Genomic DNA, 20857 nt, shown 5'->3' with positions numbered 1-20857 from the left:
TGAATGCCCCCTTCCCCATAGACAACAACGGCACCGCCGAGCGGCGCTGCCGCCCCGGCGTAAGAGCGCCGCCTGCGGGATAAAATTTCAACCAGTGGGCGTACGTCTCTCCGATCTCTCCGATCTCGCCTCTCCGATTCAAGAGAAAAAAACGAAATCAGGAAAGAAACAGTTTGACGTAGTAGTTCTGCTGAAACCCACAAGCTGGAGAGAAGTAATTAATAAAGGGACAATCAGACAGTCGGAAAATCAGACTTTCGAGGAACCCGTATAGGTTTCCTTTGTAGCAATTGCTACGAACGGGTGGATGTCTGATTTTTCCTTTGTTAAAGAAACAATTTATGGTAACTCAAAGGGAAGCTCATTACTTTTCGAAGCGAGATCGAGATGCCTTAGAACACGCACCTAGAAAGCGAGGCATAAGAAGGAAAAAGAAGCGTGTGCTTGCTGCGGTGTAGCTAGGGAAACGATAGAGCATTTTTTATTACAATGTGAAGACAGCGGTCGATTTAGGCACAATTGGCCTCCTGAAGCCCTTGGGTTCAGCGAGAGCAGGGGAAGAGTAAACATGTCCGCAATAGAGATTAGTAAGAGGCGACTGGAAGATTGGTGAAAGTAGGGAAACAAAAAAAAAACGGAGACGTACAAAAGCAAAGTTCGCAATAGGGGGTCAGAAAATTTGGTTGCGGGAGTTCATAGTTGTTCTTTTTCCTTTTTTTTTTTCTTTTTGAACCTTGGTAGGAAATTAGGCAGTATAATGGCAAGAGCTTGGTTCCAAAGGGGGCGCTCATAACATCCATCCATCTATCCGTCTCCTTCACTCCGCATTGGTTGTCTGCCGCACTGCGCGTGTTAGCGCATGTTTCGCACAGCGCGCGCGTGTGTGTGGGCGTTTCATTAGAAGGACATGTGCACGATGTGCGATTCTATCTGCCTTTAAGATCTGTGCAGTTGACTATTTTCGCTGTTGCAATGTGGCGAAAGAGCAGAGCACCTACACGGCTGCTTAGCCGCGTAGGTGACGTGGAGAAGTTAGTTAGAAACGGCATCGTATGTGCCACCGGAAAAATCGTCGGCACATACGACGGTTGTTGGCTAAAGTAATTTTTGCAGTTTCCCACAAAATGTCTGCTACAAATCCGTGTTCTCTCTGTTGGCGACAACGGACTTCCATCGGTACTGTGCGGAGATATACAAAATATATCGCAGCATAGCACAAATATGACATGAGTACACAACTAGGTGCCAATTTTTTTTTTTTTACATTCAATGAACTAGACGCGCGATAAACAGGACCCGTGGTAATCTTCCCGAGATATACACCCACATGCTGCGCCACCTCACCCATAAATAGCCGGGCGCCCATGCTTACATCTTTACCGTGATCAAGGGACCCATACGGGGCCCGAGACGTCTGTTCTTTATTTTTCTTTTATTCTTCGCGAGTGCACGCTTTCATTTTTTTTTTGGCACCAATATGCATGTTTCCTCGCCAGACGAGCTTTCGTCGAACACTTGACTATGAGTACACAACTAGTACGTCCCCTACAATATTGAATAGCGGCGGCAGCGTAAATCGCTTGGTAATTTTTCAACAGTCGTCAAGAGACGGAAGTTGAAGGCTTAAGTAATCATTTCAGCTTCACTAATGCCGGCGCGACCGTTGCTTAGCTGCTATGGTATTGGGCTCCCAGACAAGAGGTCGCGCGATCGAATCCCGGCCACGGCAGCCGCATTTCGATGGGGCTAAATGCGAAGGCACCTGTGTACTTAAATTTAGGTGCCCGTTAAAGACCCCCAGATTATTCTGGGATCCCCACTACGGCCTGCCTCATAATCAGATATTGGCTTTGGCACGTAGGTAAAACACAATAATTTAATTTTAATGCCGGCGCGACCAAATCACGGGCGTCTATCTCCCTGTAACTCGCTGGATCGGTGCAATGGTGATGCAGGAATGAACTCCGGTCGTGTTCAACGTATCGTGCAAATATCCAGTTTCTCGGCACGGCGATTTCCGACAACTGCTAGGGCATGCAATGGAAGTTGTTTCCACTCTTGGGCAGCGCAAACGAAGCACGAGAAAGAAGGCAGGACAACCTCTGTCTGGTCTAGCGATTGAAAGCTTTTATTTGAAGAAAAAAGATTATATACCCAGTAATCATGAAATTCATGTTGTGGATAACATGTAAAATGTCATTATACACTCACAAGCGATCAATGAACGAGATTTCTGCGTGTGTCAGTAGTTTACTTACTGTTAATTTAGTTTACTTACTTTGTTCGGCGGAGCGCCATTCTCGCACCATTTTGTTGGGTATCGCCAAAATTTCACTGGTGGCAGCAATCCTTTCGTGTTTACATTGCTGTCATGGCAGTTAACAACACGACAGTAATCAGCAGTCTTCCGAAGAGGCGCCATCGCAAAGAAGATGCGTTTCGCGCGCAGTGCGAGCTTAGCGCCATCTTGAAGGCAAGCGGCGGAAGCGCACACCCGTGGGAGGTAAAATCGTTCCGCCAGGCGAGAAACGAGCGCTGGCGTCTAGGATGAAACTTGACGTGCGGACGTCTGACCCGCCCGAGCTGCAAATGAGGTGGCGCAATCAGCCACCACTCTGCTTATACAGCGGTGCAAAAGGCCTGTCACCTGATCGGGCTATCAGGACGAATGAAGCTCGTAACACCGGCTGACGGTCATCTTTCGTCGCCGTCGTTGTAGTAGTTGTTATTCAAACAAGACACGAGCTACGAATTGGGCAGTTCACTGGGGGAATTCCGGAGGAAAGAGAAGGGTGCTGTAAAAAAAAAAAAAAGGACGGAATGAAGGGAGAAAGCTGCTTTTTGGCAGTTTCAACGATCCTATCGTCCTCAATTAAATGAAACGGTGGTACAAACACACACGGTTTTTGCATGGTAACATAACACTAAAAAATGACAGATCATTCAATTTATTTCAAATTCAACAAAGATAGCTAGGGCTATTCCGCTGCTCTATAAGTTATATATATATTAAGAGAGAGAGAGAGAGAGAGAAACAGGCTCTTCGTAATGTATAAGTGTGTATGTAAAAGTAGTAGTACAAAATGAGGAAGAACAAGGCTGGTCTTCGGCCGAGGGCAGAACTTTTTTTCGCCTATTCAGCTGCGGCTACAACGCAGGTAAGGTCCTGTGCTATAGGGACTCGCTGTGTCTTCGAGAGGAGATCCACACGCTCTAGAGTGGAAAGGGAAGCAGGTAGGAGAGAATGAAGGAAGGAGTAGGAGAGAGAAGAGAAAAGAAAGTGATTAGAAAAGAACTCACGAGAGGGCAGTGCGAAATTCGTTATTTCAACTATCGCACACTGCAGCGTTCCTGTATAGCTCGACTTTGTTTAACGTCTGTGAAATATCTCACGCATCCGAGTACAACATGTGTTTAGGTTCGGTAGCACCAGCTGAATTCCTAAAAAGTCTACCACGTCACCGACTCAATATTAATAATTTAAAAAGAAAAAAGCTACTGAATGAGACAGTGGACAGCAGCGCCAGAAAACAAGGCCCAAGAAAGAAGATGGGTACAGACCCAAGCGACTTACTGTTAACCAAGGGATCGCTAAAAAATTGAACGAATATATACGAATATGAGTATACAAAAATACCCGCCAGTTCACCGCGCTTGTAATACGTATGTATCACTAACTCTCCCAGTAGTCCATCGTTTTCAATGCAGTTCGCTAACTGCCACCTCGTGATATGGACCGCCTTATTACACTCGAATGGAATACTAGCTTATGTTGGACTAGTTACACACATGGACCATTTAACAATTTTCAATTTCAATATATATTCACACGTGCATGCGACGCGCCTTTCATAATGTGACAAGAGACAGGCATTGCATGCCTGTCGGCAAAGAAAATCAATGTTAGTGTAGAGACATCCACGCTGCTTTCTGATGCACTCACGGAGAAACGTACTGCGGAGGAAAGATGACGCCCGCGAGATTCAAATAAGGGTGACTAAATACTATGCGGTCCTCACAGCTAAGTGGCCGTCGCTGATAGCGAGCACTGAAGCGTTCGATCATGTATCTGCATACGTATTGCATACGTATTGCACTTTAAGGAATACCGGAACACCGGAGACGTGGACAGCAGCGGCGCTTGTATGCGTACCAGGTAGTTGAGCAGTACAGCCGAACTTCGTTATACCAATGTCATGTCGGACACGAACGGGCCTTCGTTATATTCGATTGTCGACCTATACACATATATTCATTACATGCCAACATCGGTGAAACGACAACTATTCACATTTTATATTATTCCGTTATATCAGATAATTCGTTACATCCATGATCGTTATGTCGAGATTAACTTCTATTCTGTAAATGACAGTGCGATTACGATGTCTCTGAAGCCTACAAACAACGCCACAATGTCGCTCTCTTTGTTTCGCCACGCACTGCTGTGTTGCTCCGGAGGGAAATAAAATCCGTGTTTGTGCAAAGCATTTACAGTGACCCTAGAGCGAAACGCGGACGTCTGCGCTGAGTGGTTCTTATGTGTGCGCTCGCGGCAACTTACTATTACTGGTAAGCAATACGCTGCGTCACACGAACTTATGTATTCGTTTTATTAAAAAAAAATACACCGAAACAGGCGTTGCTGGACAGTCAGATTTCTCTTTTTTTCCACAAAACAGCGACAAGAGAAAGCGCCACCTGTCCGGCAGATTTTATTTATCTCGCCACGGTGTCGTTCCCCTCTCCCGCATCCGCGTATACCCTCTCCATGTCATCGCCGGCTCGCAGAGGTGGCGGCGTGCGTGCGAGTCCGTTGCTGCAGCGTCGGGCACCCTTTCTTCTTAATTACATCTGCCGCATCACATTTCTTCTGTTTCCGTTTCTTTTCTTTTTTTTTTTCGATCACTTGTCAGAGCTGTGCAGCCGCTGCTCTCTCTCGCTTACGGGTCCCCGCCGCGTGACTGCTGCAGAAGGACCCCCGCGCAACGGTCGTAAAAGGCGGCCGCGAAGCCCAACATTTGCGACGGGGGCCGAGAGACACGCCGGCCCACGTATTGCCCGGTCGTTTTCGAAACTCCGCGAGGAGTGGTGGAGAAAGCCTTGTCGCAGAACTTACTTCGGAGGTGTCGCCACATTGCGGCGACTCAGTTTTACTCCCGGCAGCAACAGCAGCAGCAGCACTTTTTCCCGTACTTCTTTTCGCCGCGACTTGTGTGTACACTGGGCGCACATCTATACCGCGTTTTCTGGACCGGAGTGCTCGCGATTGAGGGCGGGAGATTCTGAAGCGAAGCAGTTCTTCGCCTCTCTTGCGCCCACTTCGCGGGTGCTGTCTTTGGCCCAGTGTGTGGACAACTTGGGTCGCCGGCCATGCTTGCCTACGCTTGGCCAATCCCCGGTGATGGGAATAATGGCCAGCGGGTTGTGTGCAATATGAGACAAGAGGAAGAAGAAGAAGGGGGGCAAGAAGCGCTGAAGTCAGCAATGCAAACAGACGAGTGTAGCGAAAGAAGTGAAGCGAACGAAACGGGACGAGAGCGGCCGGACTCCCACGCCGCCTGCTCGAGTACGTGTAAAGCGCAGAAACACTTTTCTGAGAGGACCACTGGGCCGATGTTAACGAAAATGTGTTGCATTTCAAAGGGAAAGGTAAAATATAGTGACGCTTGCGAGCGGAATTCTGATTCCAGCCTGAATTCTTCAAAAGAAATTTCCAAAAGTTGCTGGGTTTGGAAAATATAGAAGGACGAAGTTTACATGTGGACACAAATTGCTAGCTCTGCTCCAAGAACTGATATCGCAGTTCCGTAAACTGCATCCGTAAGATCATCCAAAGCGGACCAATTTGATATGCCAATATACCTGAACTTGTTATATCGTTTACAAGGGTGTTGCAAAAGTTCTACTCAAATATCGGTGGTTTATTTGACAGCCATGCATAATGCGTTCATTTTGTCCGCTTTAGAAGTGGTGTTAGATGCAAATCACAGAATTCTGATATCATTAGTCATTTCTAAGTTACATAGTTGTGAACTTGATAGTCTCGTTTCCTGAAAGTTTACTATTTTCAACAATATTTAATTAAACAATTCATAGCCTAAATCAAACATTAGCTACCAACAGCCACTAGATTTTAACCTTTTTTTCTTTTAATTGCAACAAACCCCGTCAAGAAGGGCTCAGAGTAAGTTGGAAAGTTCAAGTGAGGAATTCGGGGTAGACAAAGAATGTCTCAGCGTAGAGTCAACGTTTCGACTTGTCGAAACATTTATTGCAGAGGAGAAGTGGGCGGGTTTCAACTTTTTTGAATACGAATAGTATGTACCGACTATCGAACCGAATATCGAATAGACAAACGCCGACGCATGTGTTTACAGCAGAAAATGTATTTTTTAGTATAGTTAACTACAACTACTGTAAAGGCTAGTGAAAGAACGACATCTGACTAGCAGAGACGAAAGGGAAGTTTTAAACACAAGGTCACTGAGTGTCATTAAAAAAAACTACACGAATAGCCTCTGAACATCTTTAGAGCCTTGCTGCAAGCAAGCTTTCCAATAATTAATGTCTTCTGTATGAGTAGCTTCCCAAGAATGCTGAATAAGCCGCTGCTGAAGAAAGAATCCGAAGTTGTGGAAAAAGCAAAAGGGAAAGCCGGACGCGTGTGCCATAGACAGGTGTAAAAGGACCCGTTGCAATGAAAACAACACTGGTTGTACAGTAAAAGATAAAATTGCTACGGGATTAGACTGCCAAAAACACTAAATGGCAGTCTACGAGCAAAACGCACCGGCTGTCATGTAGGCTTCCGCTTTGAAACCAACAACAAAGCTTGCATTACGCATTTCGTTTCTGCAAGAATTTTGTCGTTGTTTCACATCTGGTAATTTGCGATACCTTGTTTAACAGACGGGAGGAGTGTTTGGTTAGTTTCAAGTATTCCAAAAATACCGAAAAGCTCTTTATAAAATACGAGTACGAATAGTTCGTGCGCAATACCCGATTCGTATTCAATTCGATTCGTATTCAATTTAGAGTCAACCCTTGTTCACCTACACACCACGTTGTACTTCAACATCGCCCATTACATATATAGCTGGAAAATGCGAAGAGCGACATCTTTTGTGTGAATTTCAAGACGCGACCACTTACGGTGGGCCTTGAGACAGGAAAACAATATCCAAACGCTATAATTATTGCTTACTATGTGCGCTCATATAGTGAGATTACCAATTAACGGCATTTTTAACAAGGTACTTCTGGAACGCTCCGGAAGTTCTTGAAAGCTCGTGAGAGGCGGCATTAAAGCCGTATTTGCGAATGTAGGTAGGTCTACTAATAGCCACAATCTAGCTTGATTAACGCTATTGCAGTACACTTATGCTTACAGGGCAGACCGCGTAATGCGTAGGGTAGATAACCCGTGGTCCATCAGTTACAGATTGTATACCAGTCTAGGACGACAGAAAATGAGGTGCGGTGATGAAACTAGAAAATTTGCAGGCGCAACTTGGAACCGGCTATCGCAAGACAGGGGTAACTGGAGATCACTGGAACGGACTTTCGTCCTTCTGTAGACGTAAAAATAGGCTGGCGATTATGATGATGCTTACATTAATGCGTGGTTTAGTTCTTGCAGAACTTTCGTACGGCGGCCTGGGCCCCGTGTAACGCCCAGTAGAAGGTGCCTTAAGCGTTGATGTTGACGTGGATTTTCGGATAACGCATTAAATTATTGGCGTGGACCGTACAAACATGACCTGTTGGTTTTGGGCCGAAACTCATTATTGCTGAATATACACAGAGTGCGCTATAACGACGAAAATGCAGTTATGCCAGTTTGGTTTTCTCTTTCTTTTTCTTTTTTTTAAGGCAGACGCGTCTGGAGCGTCTTTGCAATACAACCGCTTCTGCAGGATTTGATTTCTTTTTCAGTTCCCAATTAATCGGTTTGTCACCCGTCGCGTGGGTCTGCTGCCGTTCCTTATTTCGCTACCGCTCTGGTGTGTACATTTAAAAGGTCAGGAAACAAATTACTGCTCGGACATGCAACCACACTATCACGTAATCGACGCTGTTCTGTTTGGCTGAGAGCGAACATTTCGCAGGCAACAAAATTCGCCGTGGACGAGCACAGTTTTTCTCACATGGCCCAGACTGAGCATTTTCAGGCGACATGCCCAAAATTCCCCTACCATATATAGCTATAGACACGCTCTGCTTCGGGGATATCTCCGAAGCACGAATACAATTACGAACTTCGAATAATCTTAAATGAAGATTATTATAATCATGATAAGAAGAAAAAGATTATGTGGATCCCACGCACTGCGAAGACCTCTGAACGCGAAGCTTTCTTGATATATATGCTTGAGTTAATCCTGAGTATGTTGACGTTAGATAATGTTACATTATTTGAAGACACTACGTAACATTACGTAGAAGCCGTGTCTACGTTATCTAGACGTTATGCTGATGCCACGCGCGTGATGACATTGCTGGTGTTGAAGCAACACACGAGCATGCATTAACTTGGTTTCTTTATTTCTTGATCGAGGTGAACGATCGATTCGTCCCTGCTTCACATTCGGGCATATCCATACTCGCGTTGGCTTCCATTACACTGTCAGTACCAGAACGGCGTCTTACAGTACAGGTATGAGTACTGTAAGACTCATACCACGGGTGTTTGTACTGAAAAATACGCATCTTGTGATGTTTATAACGCGTCAGCACTTCTTGCAAAGACACAACCAATCGCCCCTCCCAATCGAGATGTTGGTAAGTGTCCACTGAAGTCGCACTTGACCATACGAAAACCACTTGCGACGTTTGAACCAGCGTCTCTACGCAAGTTCTTCCTCTCCCAACTCCTAAGTGCTAACGTCACAGCTCTTCTTGCAGTACCTTCCTTCTCCGCACTACAACTACCGCGCGGCTTCCAGAGCACTGCGCCGAACTATCGACACGAACAGCACGTGGGCCGCTGTACCGACCACGGCGGCCAACCGTGTGCGTACGTGGGCGCCCGGCTCCGAAGCTCCGTCGATGCGTGCATCAACAGCAATACAGTGACAAGAACAAAAAAAAATGGAGGAGAGAGAATTAGTCTAGCCGCAGGCGCAACACAGAAGGCTCCCAATTAGGGAGCTCCGCGTTACGAATGCGCCACGCGTTCTTGCCGAAACGAGGCGACCTGCAACCCTGACCCCGAATCCTACCGCACCGGCGTGGGCGTGCACCCAGTATTCGAGCAAATTACGGGCGGAGCGGGTCCGGACCGGGCGAGGCATAAAAAAAAACGACGCGAGTTGTATTTTCCAGGCGCGTTACCTGCAGTGCCAGTCAGCCTGCCTCGCGTGCAGGCTTCTCCTCTAAGTAGATATTCATACGGTCGGCTTGGTTCAACTATTCGTCAGAATTGAAACTGCAGCATATGCCGCCAGAGCTTAACGAACCGTTAAGGTTTTCCTATTCTCTCTTAAACTGTACCCTCAACTTGAATACCGTGAAGGAGGCAGTGACGGTATACTTTTTAATGAACTGCAGAGAGAGAGAGAGAGAGAGGGAGGCAGGGAGAGAGAGAGAGAGAGAGAGAGAGAGAGAGAGAGAGAGAGAGAGAGAGAGAGAGAGAGAGAGAGAGAGAGAGAGAGAGAGAGAGAGAGAGAGAGAGAGAGAGAGAGAGAGAGAGGGGCGAAGAGGGAAGGTAGGGAGGTTAACCAAGGACGTGTCCGGATGGCTACCCTACACTTGGGGAGGGGAAAAGCGGAAAGAATAGACAAGAATGTAAGAGAAGAAACATACATAGGAAGCTCGAAGAGCGTGGGAGAAGAAGCCGTGCGACGCATTCGCTACTGGTGTGGCATACAATTCGTTGCGGCGAGCAGGCCTATAGTATGCACGAGTGGACGAAAGGAATTGAAGTTGAGATATCGTTTCTCAGTCGTAGTTTCAATCGCCACCTTTTCTGCCTAACAAGATGTATACATAATACAAAAGGACAGTGGACTGACAGGAACACGGAGATGAAGTCACTAACATTAGGTGAACGAGGATAGCATCAGCGTATAGCAGCCAGCGTTTTGACAAGTCCCCTAGTCGAAACGTTGGCTCCCCACTCAGGCTTCATTTTTTTTATTTTAATTTGTTTTCCCACTGGCGATCAAACACATAGTCAGTTTTACATGCGTGCTCTATCAATGTAACCGTCGTCGTTGTTTTAAAACATCATCAATAAACCAGGCAGATATTCTACAACGCACGACATGTCACTCTAAGCCATAAAGCGATACTCGAGCCACACTATCCGCAACGGTGTCATTTCTCTATGCACCGGTCGAAATTATCCGATCACCACAAGAACTTTCTTTAGTAAGTGCCGGTCATGACTGGAGTGCCGGTCGTATTCGTATTATATGTATATATATATATATATATATATATATATATATATATATATATATATATATATATATATATATATATATATATATATATATATATAACTTCAGCGGTGCTACAAGGTAAACAGAACAAGTATTGAATTTCAACAGTTTCGATCGGTGGACCGATCTTCATCGGATGCAAGTCACACCACACGGTGTCCGTACATGCACCTTAATTTTGGCAGTCAACTGCAGTAATACCCGAATTGCGTTGTCATGCTACTGTATAGCGAGAAAGCATGGCGTAAGGATCTGCTGCGCAGCCTGTATGCGTTCATAATATTTCTTATCATGCAGTGCGCCACGCTGAGCACGTCGTCACCCTTTGTTCTCAACGAGGATATTGGTGAAGAATGCAGATTTCTGGCTGCTGTTTCTTTTAAATGCACGATGCCCGACAAGGCTTGATGTTCTCTAAAATGTAGATGCGCAATGTAAACGAAATTGTAATTCTTCGTCGTGCTCAGAATGCTCGCAATACAGCAACAACACGTATGTGGCGATGGCAACCCTTGCAGGTGGTAAACAAGGAGCTCCTCATATCAGCGGTAAAAATTTGCTGGTCAGAAGTTCGCCAATATCGCGACGGCTTTTTGGGAATATCCGTATACCAGAGTACCTGGCTTACGGTTTAAAAAGAAAAGTGCAGTTTGGCTGCGGCTTTGTATTCTAAAATTATTAATTAAATTATTCGATTTTACGTGACAAAATGACGATACGATTACGAGGCCCGCCGTATTGGAGGACTCCGGAAATTTGTACCACCTGGGTTTCTTTAACGTGCACCTAAAACTAAGTACACGGGTGCTCTCGCATTTCGCCCCCATCGAAATGCGGCCGCCGTGGCCGGGTTTCGATCCCGCCACCTCGTGCTTAGCAGCCCAACACCATAGCCACTAAGCAGCCACAGCGGGTGCTTTGTATTCTCTCCTGTTTTGTTGTAAAGGAGTTGCTAAGGAGAGATTAAGTTAAAGAGTATCTCAGGTACTGAATCACTCTTGGTTCTACACGCACAAAAAGAAAAAGAAGTTGTAATAATGTCGTGGGGTTGTTTTGACTGTTATGTGATAAGTCGTTGTGTGTACATTAACTCTTGTGCTCTTTCTCCTACAAGAACTATGTAAAAAAAAAAAACACTAAGCTATATATACAACAGTACAATATGTTCGAAAGCGAAGGAGTAGCCGACACCGTATTTGTGCGCCAACCTCTCCTTGTATCATGTCAATAAGTTAAAAAAAAAACGAAAACTGAGCGTTCATCCAACGCCGACACCGTTACACAAACGCGGGGAACACTTTGAAATCCTTAACCATCGTTGAAGGAATACCTCATTGACAGAAATGCTCAGAAGGCGCGAACACCAAGCTCAGTTTGAGCTCAGCCCGCGCTAGAGTACTAACACAGGCATCATTGGAGGCATCGTTGTAGAAGCCCACCGATCACACACACTTACGTGACGCCGTGTCTTCTAAGAAGTACGTCACGACGTTCTCATTTTGCTGCAATTTACCCGTCGGCAACGAGATGTGCAAGCAACAGATGTGACCTCGTGTGTTCGTTGTTCATTGTACGTTCTTCACTCTTAGACAAACGTACACCCTTTGGGGTGTATATCTGCAACACAACAATAATCGCCATCTGTCTTGCTTGCCTTTCCGTTCTTGAAAACGCTGCGCTCGCTACTTTCCTGTCGAGAATACTCTGTCGTGCTGATAACGCGCATGCCGTTCGTCACTTGAAAGTACCGGGCTCGCAGCGCTAAAGAAAAGAAATCCGGACAAGACAGATGACGATTATTGTTGTGTAAGATACGACCCAAAGGGTGCAATTTTGTTTAAGAGTGTTGTATTCAGGCGGGTGGCATTCTTTTCCCGATGGCTATGTTTTTCTCAGTTTCTTCATGCGGAATGCATTGCACTTGTGTTCTAGTTTGTGAATATGGATTACGAACGAGTAGTCCTTGTGTTACCACTTGTGAACTACTCGCCGGAAATGGTTTTCGAGTGCTTTCGATGCGTTCATATTTTTATTGCACGTCGGAGCAGAGGCAGAGGAGTCGGCAGAGGATACTCTACAAGGCGCCGTCTCCTTGCGTACATTTATTTTAAAAAGGATTCATCGCGAACATTGTCTGTCACTTTTTGACGGTGAGCGCGCTTTACGTTCTTCGCGCTTCTATCCTCTCGCCCTCTTTCTATCCCCTTACCCCTTCGCCCCGTCGAGTTTGGATCAGCTTGCCTGCCTTCCTACGCATACTTTCTCTCCGTGGTAAAAAAGAAAAGTCTCCAGGGAAGTTCTCACGCAGTACGAATGAGTACCGCGAGTTCTAAAGGCTCGAGCGACGGGCGGGAGTCCCGCTCCCCGCCGGCTGAAACCGAGAGGATCGCGCGGGGTGCGAGCAGGGAAATCGCAGACACACCGACCTGACGGCCAAGATGTCCTCGACGCCGTCGAAGTCCTCTAGCGCGACCGCCGCGCCACCACCGCCGCCCCTCCTCCTGGCAGATCCCAAGTCGCTGATCGGGTACCGGTGGATGGGTCCCGCGGCGACCGTCGGTCTCGTAGGGTCCGAGCTCCGCGACCGGCTCGAGTACGACTTCCTTCCGCTTCCCAGCGAGCCCGACTCGGTCTGGCCGCAGGAGCAACTTAGCTCCTCAGCTCTGCGCACGCCACGACACAGAGAGAGAGGGAGAGGAGGAAGGGAGGATGCATTACTGAGACGCACATGTACGGCACCAGGAAAGTCGCGACGATGCGTGCTTCGCCAGTTTTCATATTTTCCCCCGTGTATTTCTTTCTTTTATTTTCTTTACGCAATAATCGATTTGTGCAGCGTGCTGCGCCTCTGAGGGACAACACCAGCAGCATAAACATTCTTGCCTCTAATGCACTTCATCGCGTGCGTAGGCATATAGGAAGCGTGCGTAGACGCGGCAGGCGAGACACCCGCCTCCTTCCCCCCCCCCCCCCCCTCATTCCAACGACAGAGTTGTTTCAGATTCGCGAAACGACGTAACGAATGCGACGAGCTACCGTATAGAAGAATTAAAAAAAAAAAGTACATTCCACGAATAAATGACCGCGGAGCGCGTGACAAGAACAATGCTCGTGGGTTTGTTTTACCTTTTTTATTCTCTCCCCCCCCCCTGTATTTCCCTTTTCCTTGCTAGATGTGTAGGCTGCCGAAAGAACACTATACCTAACCTTTTAGTCGTCGAAGAAATTTGGATCAATTCAACTCACTGTACTTAGAGGACAGTTCTTGTCAACAACCTAGGGTTAAAAGCATTAGAGGCCGCCATGGAAGCTTCCCTTATAACATTTGTGAAAGTAGAGTATTATAAAGAGAAGAGAAACTGCCAGGTATGCACTCAAGTGAGATCGATCACAGCGTATTGGCGCTGAATTAACGACTATTGATGTATTTTGTTTAATATTCCGTATCTGGCAAGGTTTCTATCAAGCTGTTAGAATCCAATATTGCAGGAAAGCTGACGCCAAAAGCTGCCAAGATCTCCAATATCGAAAAATAAGTGAACTAAATAAATAAATAAATAAATAGCAGGCAAGATGGCCATCACCGCGTGACCTGTCTCCTATCCAACAAATGATCTCGCCGGTTCTGGCACAAAATACGCATCTATGCTGCATAAATCATTGTGCTACCTCGGCAGCTCCTTTCTGGCCTCGCTGGCATATTGAGTCTCCCGCGTGCTATCACATCGTATTCCATGAGTTACGGGCAGGTTTACGCTGCTGTTCATTTCGTCTCAGTCAGTTATATATACGCGCGCTAGTACATGTGCTCGACTATCCGAGCACGTCGTTGTCAACAATATTTATAACGCCGCCAAACTTAATTCCACCGGAAAGCTCTTCGATTTCGTATAGCTTCTCATCGTGCGTGTATATTCGTCTTTCCCGATCAAATTCGCTGCTCCGTCTTGCAATATATTCACGACCCTCTGCCATGTAAAGCCGTATGATTGGGATTCTCGTTAGCAAGCAATTTCTGGCGAGATTGGCGGCGCGAGAAGCTGCCAACGATACGCTATTCCCGGTCATTACCGAACTCGTCCATCAAGTCTTATATCTATCAATGTCTCACACAACTGAGTAAAGCGCGTTCCTCTATCTGAAACTTTGAGAGCGAGCGCGATATAGCACTCGGCGCCGCATATGCGAAACGCAGCAAACTCGCAGGGAAAGAAGACCCCCAGTGTTAATCCCGATTCCAATGGGGCGGGTTTCCCAACACACGCTCCAGATCGATCATCCGTCACGGTTCAACTTCCGGTTAGACGAGCACACTAATGCAATTTCTCTTTTATTCCACCCTACTGATTTAATTTCCGCTTTCCTCAACCACGGAAAGTTCCAAAACAGCTCCAGGCGCCTTGAGGGAACGTCGAACGCTGAACGATATTATCAAATATTGTGAACGAGTAATTAAGCGGAAGCAAAAATGCCTGGAAACTACACAAGAAGATCCGCATCAGGTCTTTTTTACTGACATTCTCATTGCGCTAAAAGTTTTCTGCGAATGCCGGAAGACGACGAAATGATCCCGTTGCTGAGTGTTTGGACTCCATCACCAGGATTTTCTGGTAATTCTCGCATTTTTACGGGAAACACTGTTCTCTGCTCGGCGGGAATGGAAGTGCAGTCACCCGCACTCCCGCCTGATTTAGCGGCGTCCGCGTCGGCGGCCTCGAGGAAGCGGAACTGCCTCTCGAGCGACAGCGAGGCTGCCCCGATAGACTCTGCCGAGAGTGACGACAGCTCCGACGACGACTGCGTGACTATCCCGAGTCACAAAGAAAAGCGGCGGATGCTCAGGGACTCTGTGGACACAACTACCACGAGCGTTCCGCAGAGTTCCCCGGAGTACGCCATCCTCCTCTTACCTGCGCTACCCTACGACAACATGAGGCTCCTCAACAGGCAAGTTGCATCGGTTGAGCTGCAGCACGGTCAATGCCAAATGGCAGTGAGGACGTCAGAGTCAACGCACGGAAGAATGTTGCTGTGGTAACGCCGCTCAAGCGTAGGCGTTAGTTTCTCTGAGCGCGGTCACTGTTCTCTATTGCATGACCGTCCGTAACATCATCCCGCTGGGAAAAGAAGCTACCACAGGTGTCATATATGACATTGATCTGGCCGTCGCGAGCTAGGATCTGCCACTTTTGATTAAGCCTGCCAACGACGGGACCCAAATACTCCAGGTGGCCCGTCTCGGAAATTCCTGATGCGTAAAAATCGTCCTTAAAGGTGACTGCCTTTCGTCGCATGTCAAGGTAGGTCACCTCCGACATACCGTCCTGTCCTTTGTTGCCAAGCCACTTCAGTGCAGAAAATGCCAGAGATTCAGTCACGTGAGTGCCGTCTGTGGAAATTCTACGATGTCTTCCCGTTGTGCAGCACGACATTGTGCAGACAAATGCCAGGCTAAAACTTATAAGTGTCCAGCCTGCCAGGGACCCCATGACGCCTCATCAAGGGAATGTCCAAAAGTTAAGCGGGAACTCCCCGTCTTGAAGAAAATGGTGAGGAACCGGTCGACTCATCGAGAAGCAGCTGCTGAGATCAAACGACATCGTTCTCGTCGCAGATGCTTATGAAGAAATCCCGCTCGGCGGACACAGAAGATACGTTCGGCAAAGCCTCTTGCTGTTGACTCCACCCCACCACCACTGCAGAATGTATCCAACCCGCGCATTGATAATGCAGCAGTTGAAAAGAATGCTGTGGATGAAGCATGGCTTCCATTGTCAAGGATAAGCCCTGCGGATAAACTGCCACAAGGGGTGGCACCACAATGCGCCCCACCTCACCCAGATGAGCTGACAGGAAATGACCGCCGAATTGTGACGATGCTCAAGTGTTTGATAAATGGGATTCGCACGCTTGTGGGCAATTCGAATACGCAAACAGCTCGAAGCGCAGTGCTAGTGTTGAATGCCCTGAACCCAGAGTTTGCAAATCTTGTGCAGGCACAATGGCTCTTCAACTGCCCTCACTCCATGATGAAATGCTCAGTGCGACAGTTCTCCAATGGAATGCCAGAGAATTTGAATCACGGATCTCATGTTTTCGTCAATATGTTTTTACCAGCCGATTTCCTGCAATGGTAATATGTGAAACCAACGTGTCAAAAGCGACAAGGCTCTGGGTACAGAGTCTTTATGTCGTCGACGTGCGGTGAATCCAGCAGTGTAAGTGTTTATATCCACACAAAACTAATCTACATTCCCCATTCGGTACAAGCTCATGATGAGAACCAATACGTGTTCTTCGCGTTACAAGAAAAAAGAAAGTGGCCTTCACCCTTATCCGCGCCTACATATGCCCATCTAATCGGTTCGACGGCAACCGACTAGAAGAAGTCCTGATGGCGACTCCTGGACCCAGGATTATAAGTTGTGACCTTAATGCTCATCGTTTGCTTAGCTCTAGAATTGATTCCCACGGCCGGAAACTTATGCAATTTGCTTCCGACCATGAACTCAGCATCATGAACGATGGCAGTCTAAAGTACGTGTGTGGCTAGCATAATAGAAGTTGCTTGGATTTGATTTTGGTGTCGCGACGTCTTCGTCAACATGTTCGGTGGTTTTCTGACATTGAGACTCACGGCAGTGACCATATTCCTACCTACTTGAGGATCATAGGGTTTGGAAGCTCCTCCTTTTCTACTTCCTGACAAGTAAAGTGACCAACGTATAAGAAAACGGTGGAAGAAACATGCAAAGGAAGCCTTGCCTGCAGCATTGAGGATCTCATTACAAGTGTGCTCGAACGTCTAAGCACACCTTTACATACACAACAAAACGTGAGGATTTCAACATGGAACTTGAGCGACTTCGAACGATTCGTAGAAGGGCGGAGAGGCGATACAGGCGCACCAAGTCAATTCATCACCTTAGAGACGCTCGACGTATACAATAGAAAATCCAGCGTCGTATGGATAGGCTGGAGGAACCACGGTGGAAGACGTTCTGCGAGGACTGGAGGTCATATGGAGGGCTGTGCGCGGTCTTGGCTCGTCTCCACAACAACGACATCATTTGTGCGCCCTAGCCCTCCATCGGAGGTTGATATAGCTGAAGATTTCTGTGTGAAGGTTGCGGGGTAGTGTGGTCACCATCAACGGCGAAATTCTGGGCGATGTTCGTGCGACACGCTTTTCATAATTGAATGCGTCCTTCTCACTTGAGGAACTGAACGCTGCTCTTGCCGCACGCAGGCGCTCATCATCGCCAGGGCCGGGCGTCATCACCTACGCTGATTTATGCCACCTAGGTGAAGAAGGCCGAGGTCGATTTCCGGAATGTTAGAAGCAGTCATGGAATGATGGCGTCGTTACTAAACGGTGGAAGTCCAGCCGCTTGACACCACTCCTGTAGCCTTGAAAGTGGCCACTTGACCTAGCATCCTACCGAACCATTGCGCTGTCCAGCTGCGTTGGGATGGTCAAGGAAAGAATGGTTCTCACATGCCTCGAGTGGTATCTTGAGCGCCACAACATGCACCTCGAGGCCATGGCTGAATTTAGAAGAGGCCGCTCCTCTGTTGACAACTTCATCTACCTCGTGACGTCTATGCAACAAGACAAACGCCTCAACCATATATCGGTTGCACTTTTTCTGGATGTGAAAGGCGCGCCTACGAAAATCAGACGCATGAAGACATTCTTTAAGCCCAAGTAAATAATGGAATTGGTGGACAAGTGGTTCGATGGATTTGCAGTTATCTATTCAAAAGATTCTAATTCTCTGCGCAAAGTGCAGATGGCCGAACCGTCGACCATTACACTTACCGTGGCGTCCCCCAGGACGAGGTTCTCAGGCCCGCTTTATTAACCTTGCAATCATTGGGCTTGCCGAGTTTCTACTACATCCAGTCAACCTTTCGATATATGCTGACGACATATGCATGCGGCCCTCGGCAGTTACACGTCCCCAGGTGCGTGCACCGCTCCCAAAAGCAGTGGCCCTGACATCGTCATTCCTGCGTGCTAATGGACTCAGCATTTCGGCCGAGAAGTGCGCTTTACTCGCTTTTACCCACAAGCCCATGACCTGGTGCTCCGTTTCTACTGACCACCAAACAATTTAATTCGCAAAATTTCACCGATTCCTAGGCGTTATTATTGACTGAGACCTTTCATGGAGCCCCCAAATATCATACTTGAAGAAGAGGCTTAGCTATAACTGAATTTTCTCTGCGGTAAAATGTGGGGCACATCCGCTCCATCTATGTTTCAACTATACAGGATGCTCTTCCTATAGGATACTTGCGAGGTAACACACCAGCAGTGCTGTCCAACGCTAACAAAACTCACATCCGTGTCCTACAGAACATTCAAGGCCAATCCCTTCAAAGATGCCTGGGACTACCTCGATGTGCCTCGACCGAATCGACAACTGCCATCGCGATAGACCACCCAATAACGACTTGTATAGCTGTCGACACACTCCGGGCGCATGTTCGCCATATATCCAGTGTTCCTCGCCACCATGTCGCTCGCTTGCCTGAGAAAAGACCCAAGGCAGCGTTTTCCAGATCAGTTGCGGCTAACCAGCACTCTTTGCCATTGAGATACTCGCCCACAACAGGAATGTCATCCCCTCTGTGGTGCTTGAAAAAGCCTCCTGTGCACCTTACTGTTCCAGGAGTGAAAAAGGCTAGCCTGATCTCCGAGGCTCTCAAGCAGATCCCATTGAAGCTTTTGCATAGTTCGTACGCTAACCGAATGCGTGTTTACACGGACGGTTCTGTCTCGGAAAGTTCGACGGGCGCCATTGTTATACCATCTCGATCGGTAGTCATCAAGTTTAACACTTCACACGTCACGACATCTACAGGTTCCGAACTTCGCGCTTCGTTCTTCGCGCTGTGCTGAATACATGGAAAAATAACCACCTAGTAAATGGGCAATATTTTGCGACTCGAAAGCAGCCCTCCAATGCGTGCTAAGTTTATTCGCGGGAATTGCGACTAACTGGTGTCCCAAGTCAACAAAATTTATTGCATTTCTGAACAAGGACACGATATAATATTTCAGTGGCGGCCGGTACATTGTGGCATCGTTGGTAATCAACTCGCCGATGACGCTGCCCAACGTGCCCAGGCTGGAACACCGACACTCCATGCACCTTTATTGAGAGTAGAGGCAGCAAGACAGCTTCCATATATATTCTCGCGCGTACCACTACGTTGAGTTACTGGCATACTCCGCAGAGCTCTAACCGTCGATTATACAGCCTAGAGCCGTCCCTGAAACTGTAATTACCAACAAGTTTCACGACGTGACGCAACATTGCTGTGTCGGCTGTGGCTAGGAGTAGCCTTCACTAACTCCTACGACAACTATCGCAATGGAATAGCGAACTCACACCTGTACGCTAAGTGCAAGCGTGAAGAGACCGTAAATCAACATCTGTGTCGCTGTTCTCGCTTCAATGAGCAATGCCAGACTCTCCAGTCTACCTTGAATAGACCGTACGATAGGCCATTTACAGAAGCAGAGGTCTTGGGTGCATGACCTCACAGCTCGCCAGCCCAGAAAGCCATTCTAGCTCGTCTGCAGCACCTCAAGGTGACAGACTTGAGTGCCCGACTTTAGATATGCTGCACCTGGCTTAGTGCACGTGAAAGTGCGATCAAGTCTCGTGTCTTCTCTCTCTTTCTTTATCTGACTCCCCTATCTCTCTTTCAACGTGTAGGGTATCAAACTGGAGAATGTCCGTTGACCACCTTGCCTTTCCTTCTTCACCTCTCTCTCTCTCTCTCCTGCGAACGCGATTCAACTGTTCGTGAGGCAATTAACAGGCAAAGTCATAAGGGCCGCCTATTTCGTTTAGCGAATCTATACCTGAGCAACTCGCTGAATGCACCTATTGGACATCAAGCCTATCACGTCATCACGCTTTCTATTCTTTATCGGATCCACCTATTGTCCTCATTGCATAGCGAGGGCCTGAAATTCGGCAAGTATTAATGCCACGACGTAGCATATATGCACGAGGGCTCAGTGACCAGTTCTTTGCTCCTACGGTCGCGTATTCGTAGTACGCGTCGCCCGTGTTCTGAAAGGATGTTCCACATCTGGCCGCCTTACCCTGAGCGGCGCTGGCTAACACTCCCGGGACTAATCTTGCACGCATACGCAATCACTTAAGAAAGTGGAAAGGAGGATGGCCGTTGTGGCAGCTTAATTGGTAAAGCACCGCACGCATAATGCGGAGGATGGGCTACCACCTGCGGCACGTTGTCTTATCGTCAACTTTCATGTCCCGTTATACCCTATTGTTTCTACATTTCCATAAAACGCTATACAGTTACTTTTCCCTGCATGCGTTCTCCTGCTTCGTTATCTGTCACTTCAAGTCAAATCAAATCAA

General features: G+C 47.4%; 1 protein-coding gene across 2 annotated transcripts in view; it reads right to left on the bottom strand.

The window, feature by feature from the left end:
- LOC126529350 (uncharacterized) overlaps positions 1-20857 on the bottom strand; it is a 267250-nt gene that overhangs the window by 232460 nt on the left and 13933 nt on the right. The window contains exons 3-4 of one of the 2 annotated variants that reach the window (XM_050176954.3): positions 12875-13111; positions 1454-3213 (exon numbers count right to left, since the gene is read on the bottom strand). In XM_050176954.3, coding sequence (XP_050032911.1) covers positions 3138-3213; positions 12875-13111 — 313 coding nt within the window. In that variant the 3' untranslated portion in view covers positions 1454-3137. Of the gene's footprint in view, positions 1-1453; positions 3214-12874; positions 13112-20857 lie in introns of those variants that run through there. The other variant, XM_055069780.2, reaches the window with a different exon arrangement.

The sequence above is a fragment of the Dermacentor andersoni genome, chromosome 8 (genome assembly GCF_023375885.2).
Source record: "Dermacentor andersoni chromosome 8, qqDerAnde1_hic_scaffold, whole genome shotgun sequence".
NCBI lineage: Eukaryota > Metazoa > Arthropoda > Arachnida > Ixodida > Ixodidae > Dermacentor > Dermacentor andersoni.
The sequence above is the reverse complement of the archived record's forward strand: the minus strand, read 5'-3'. Positions and strand labels throughout refer to the sequence as shown.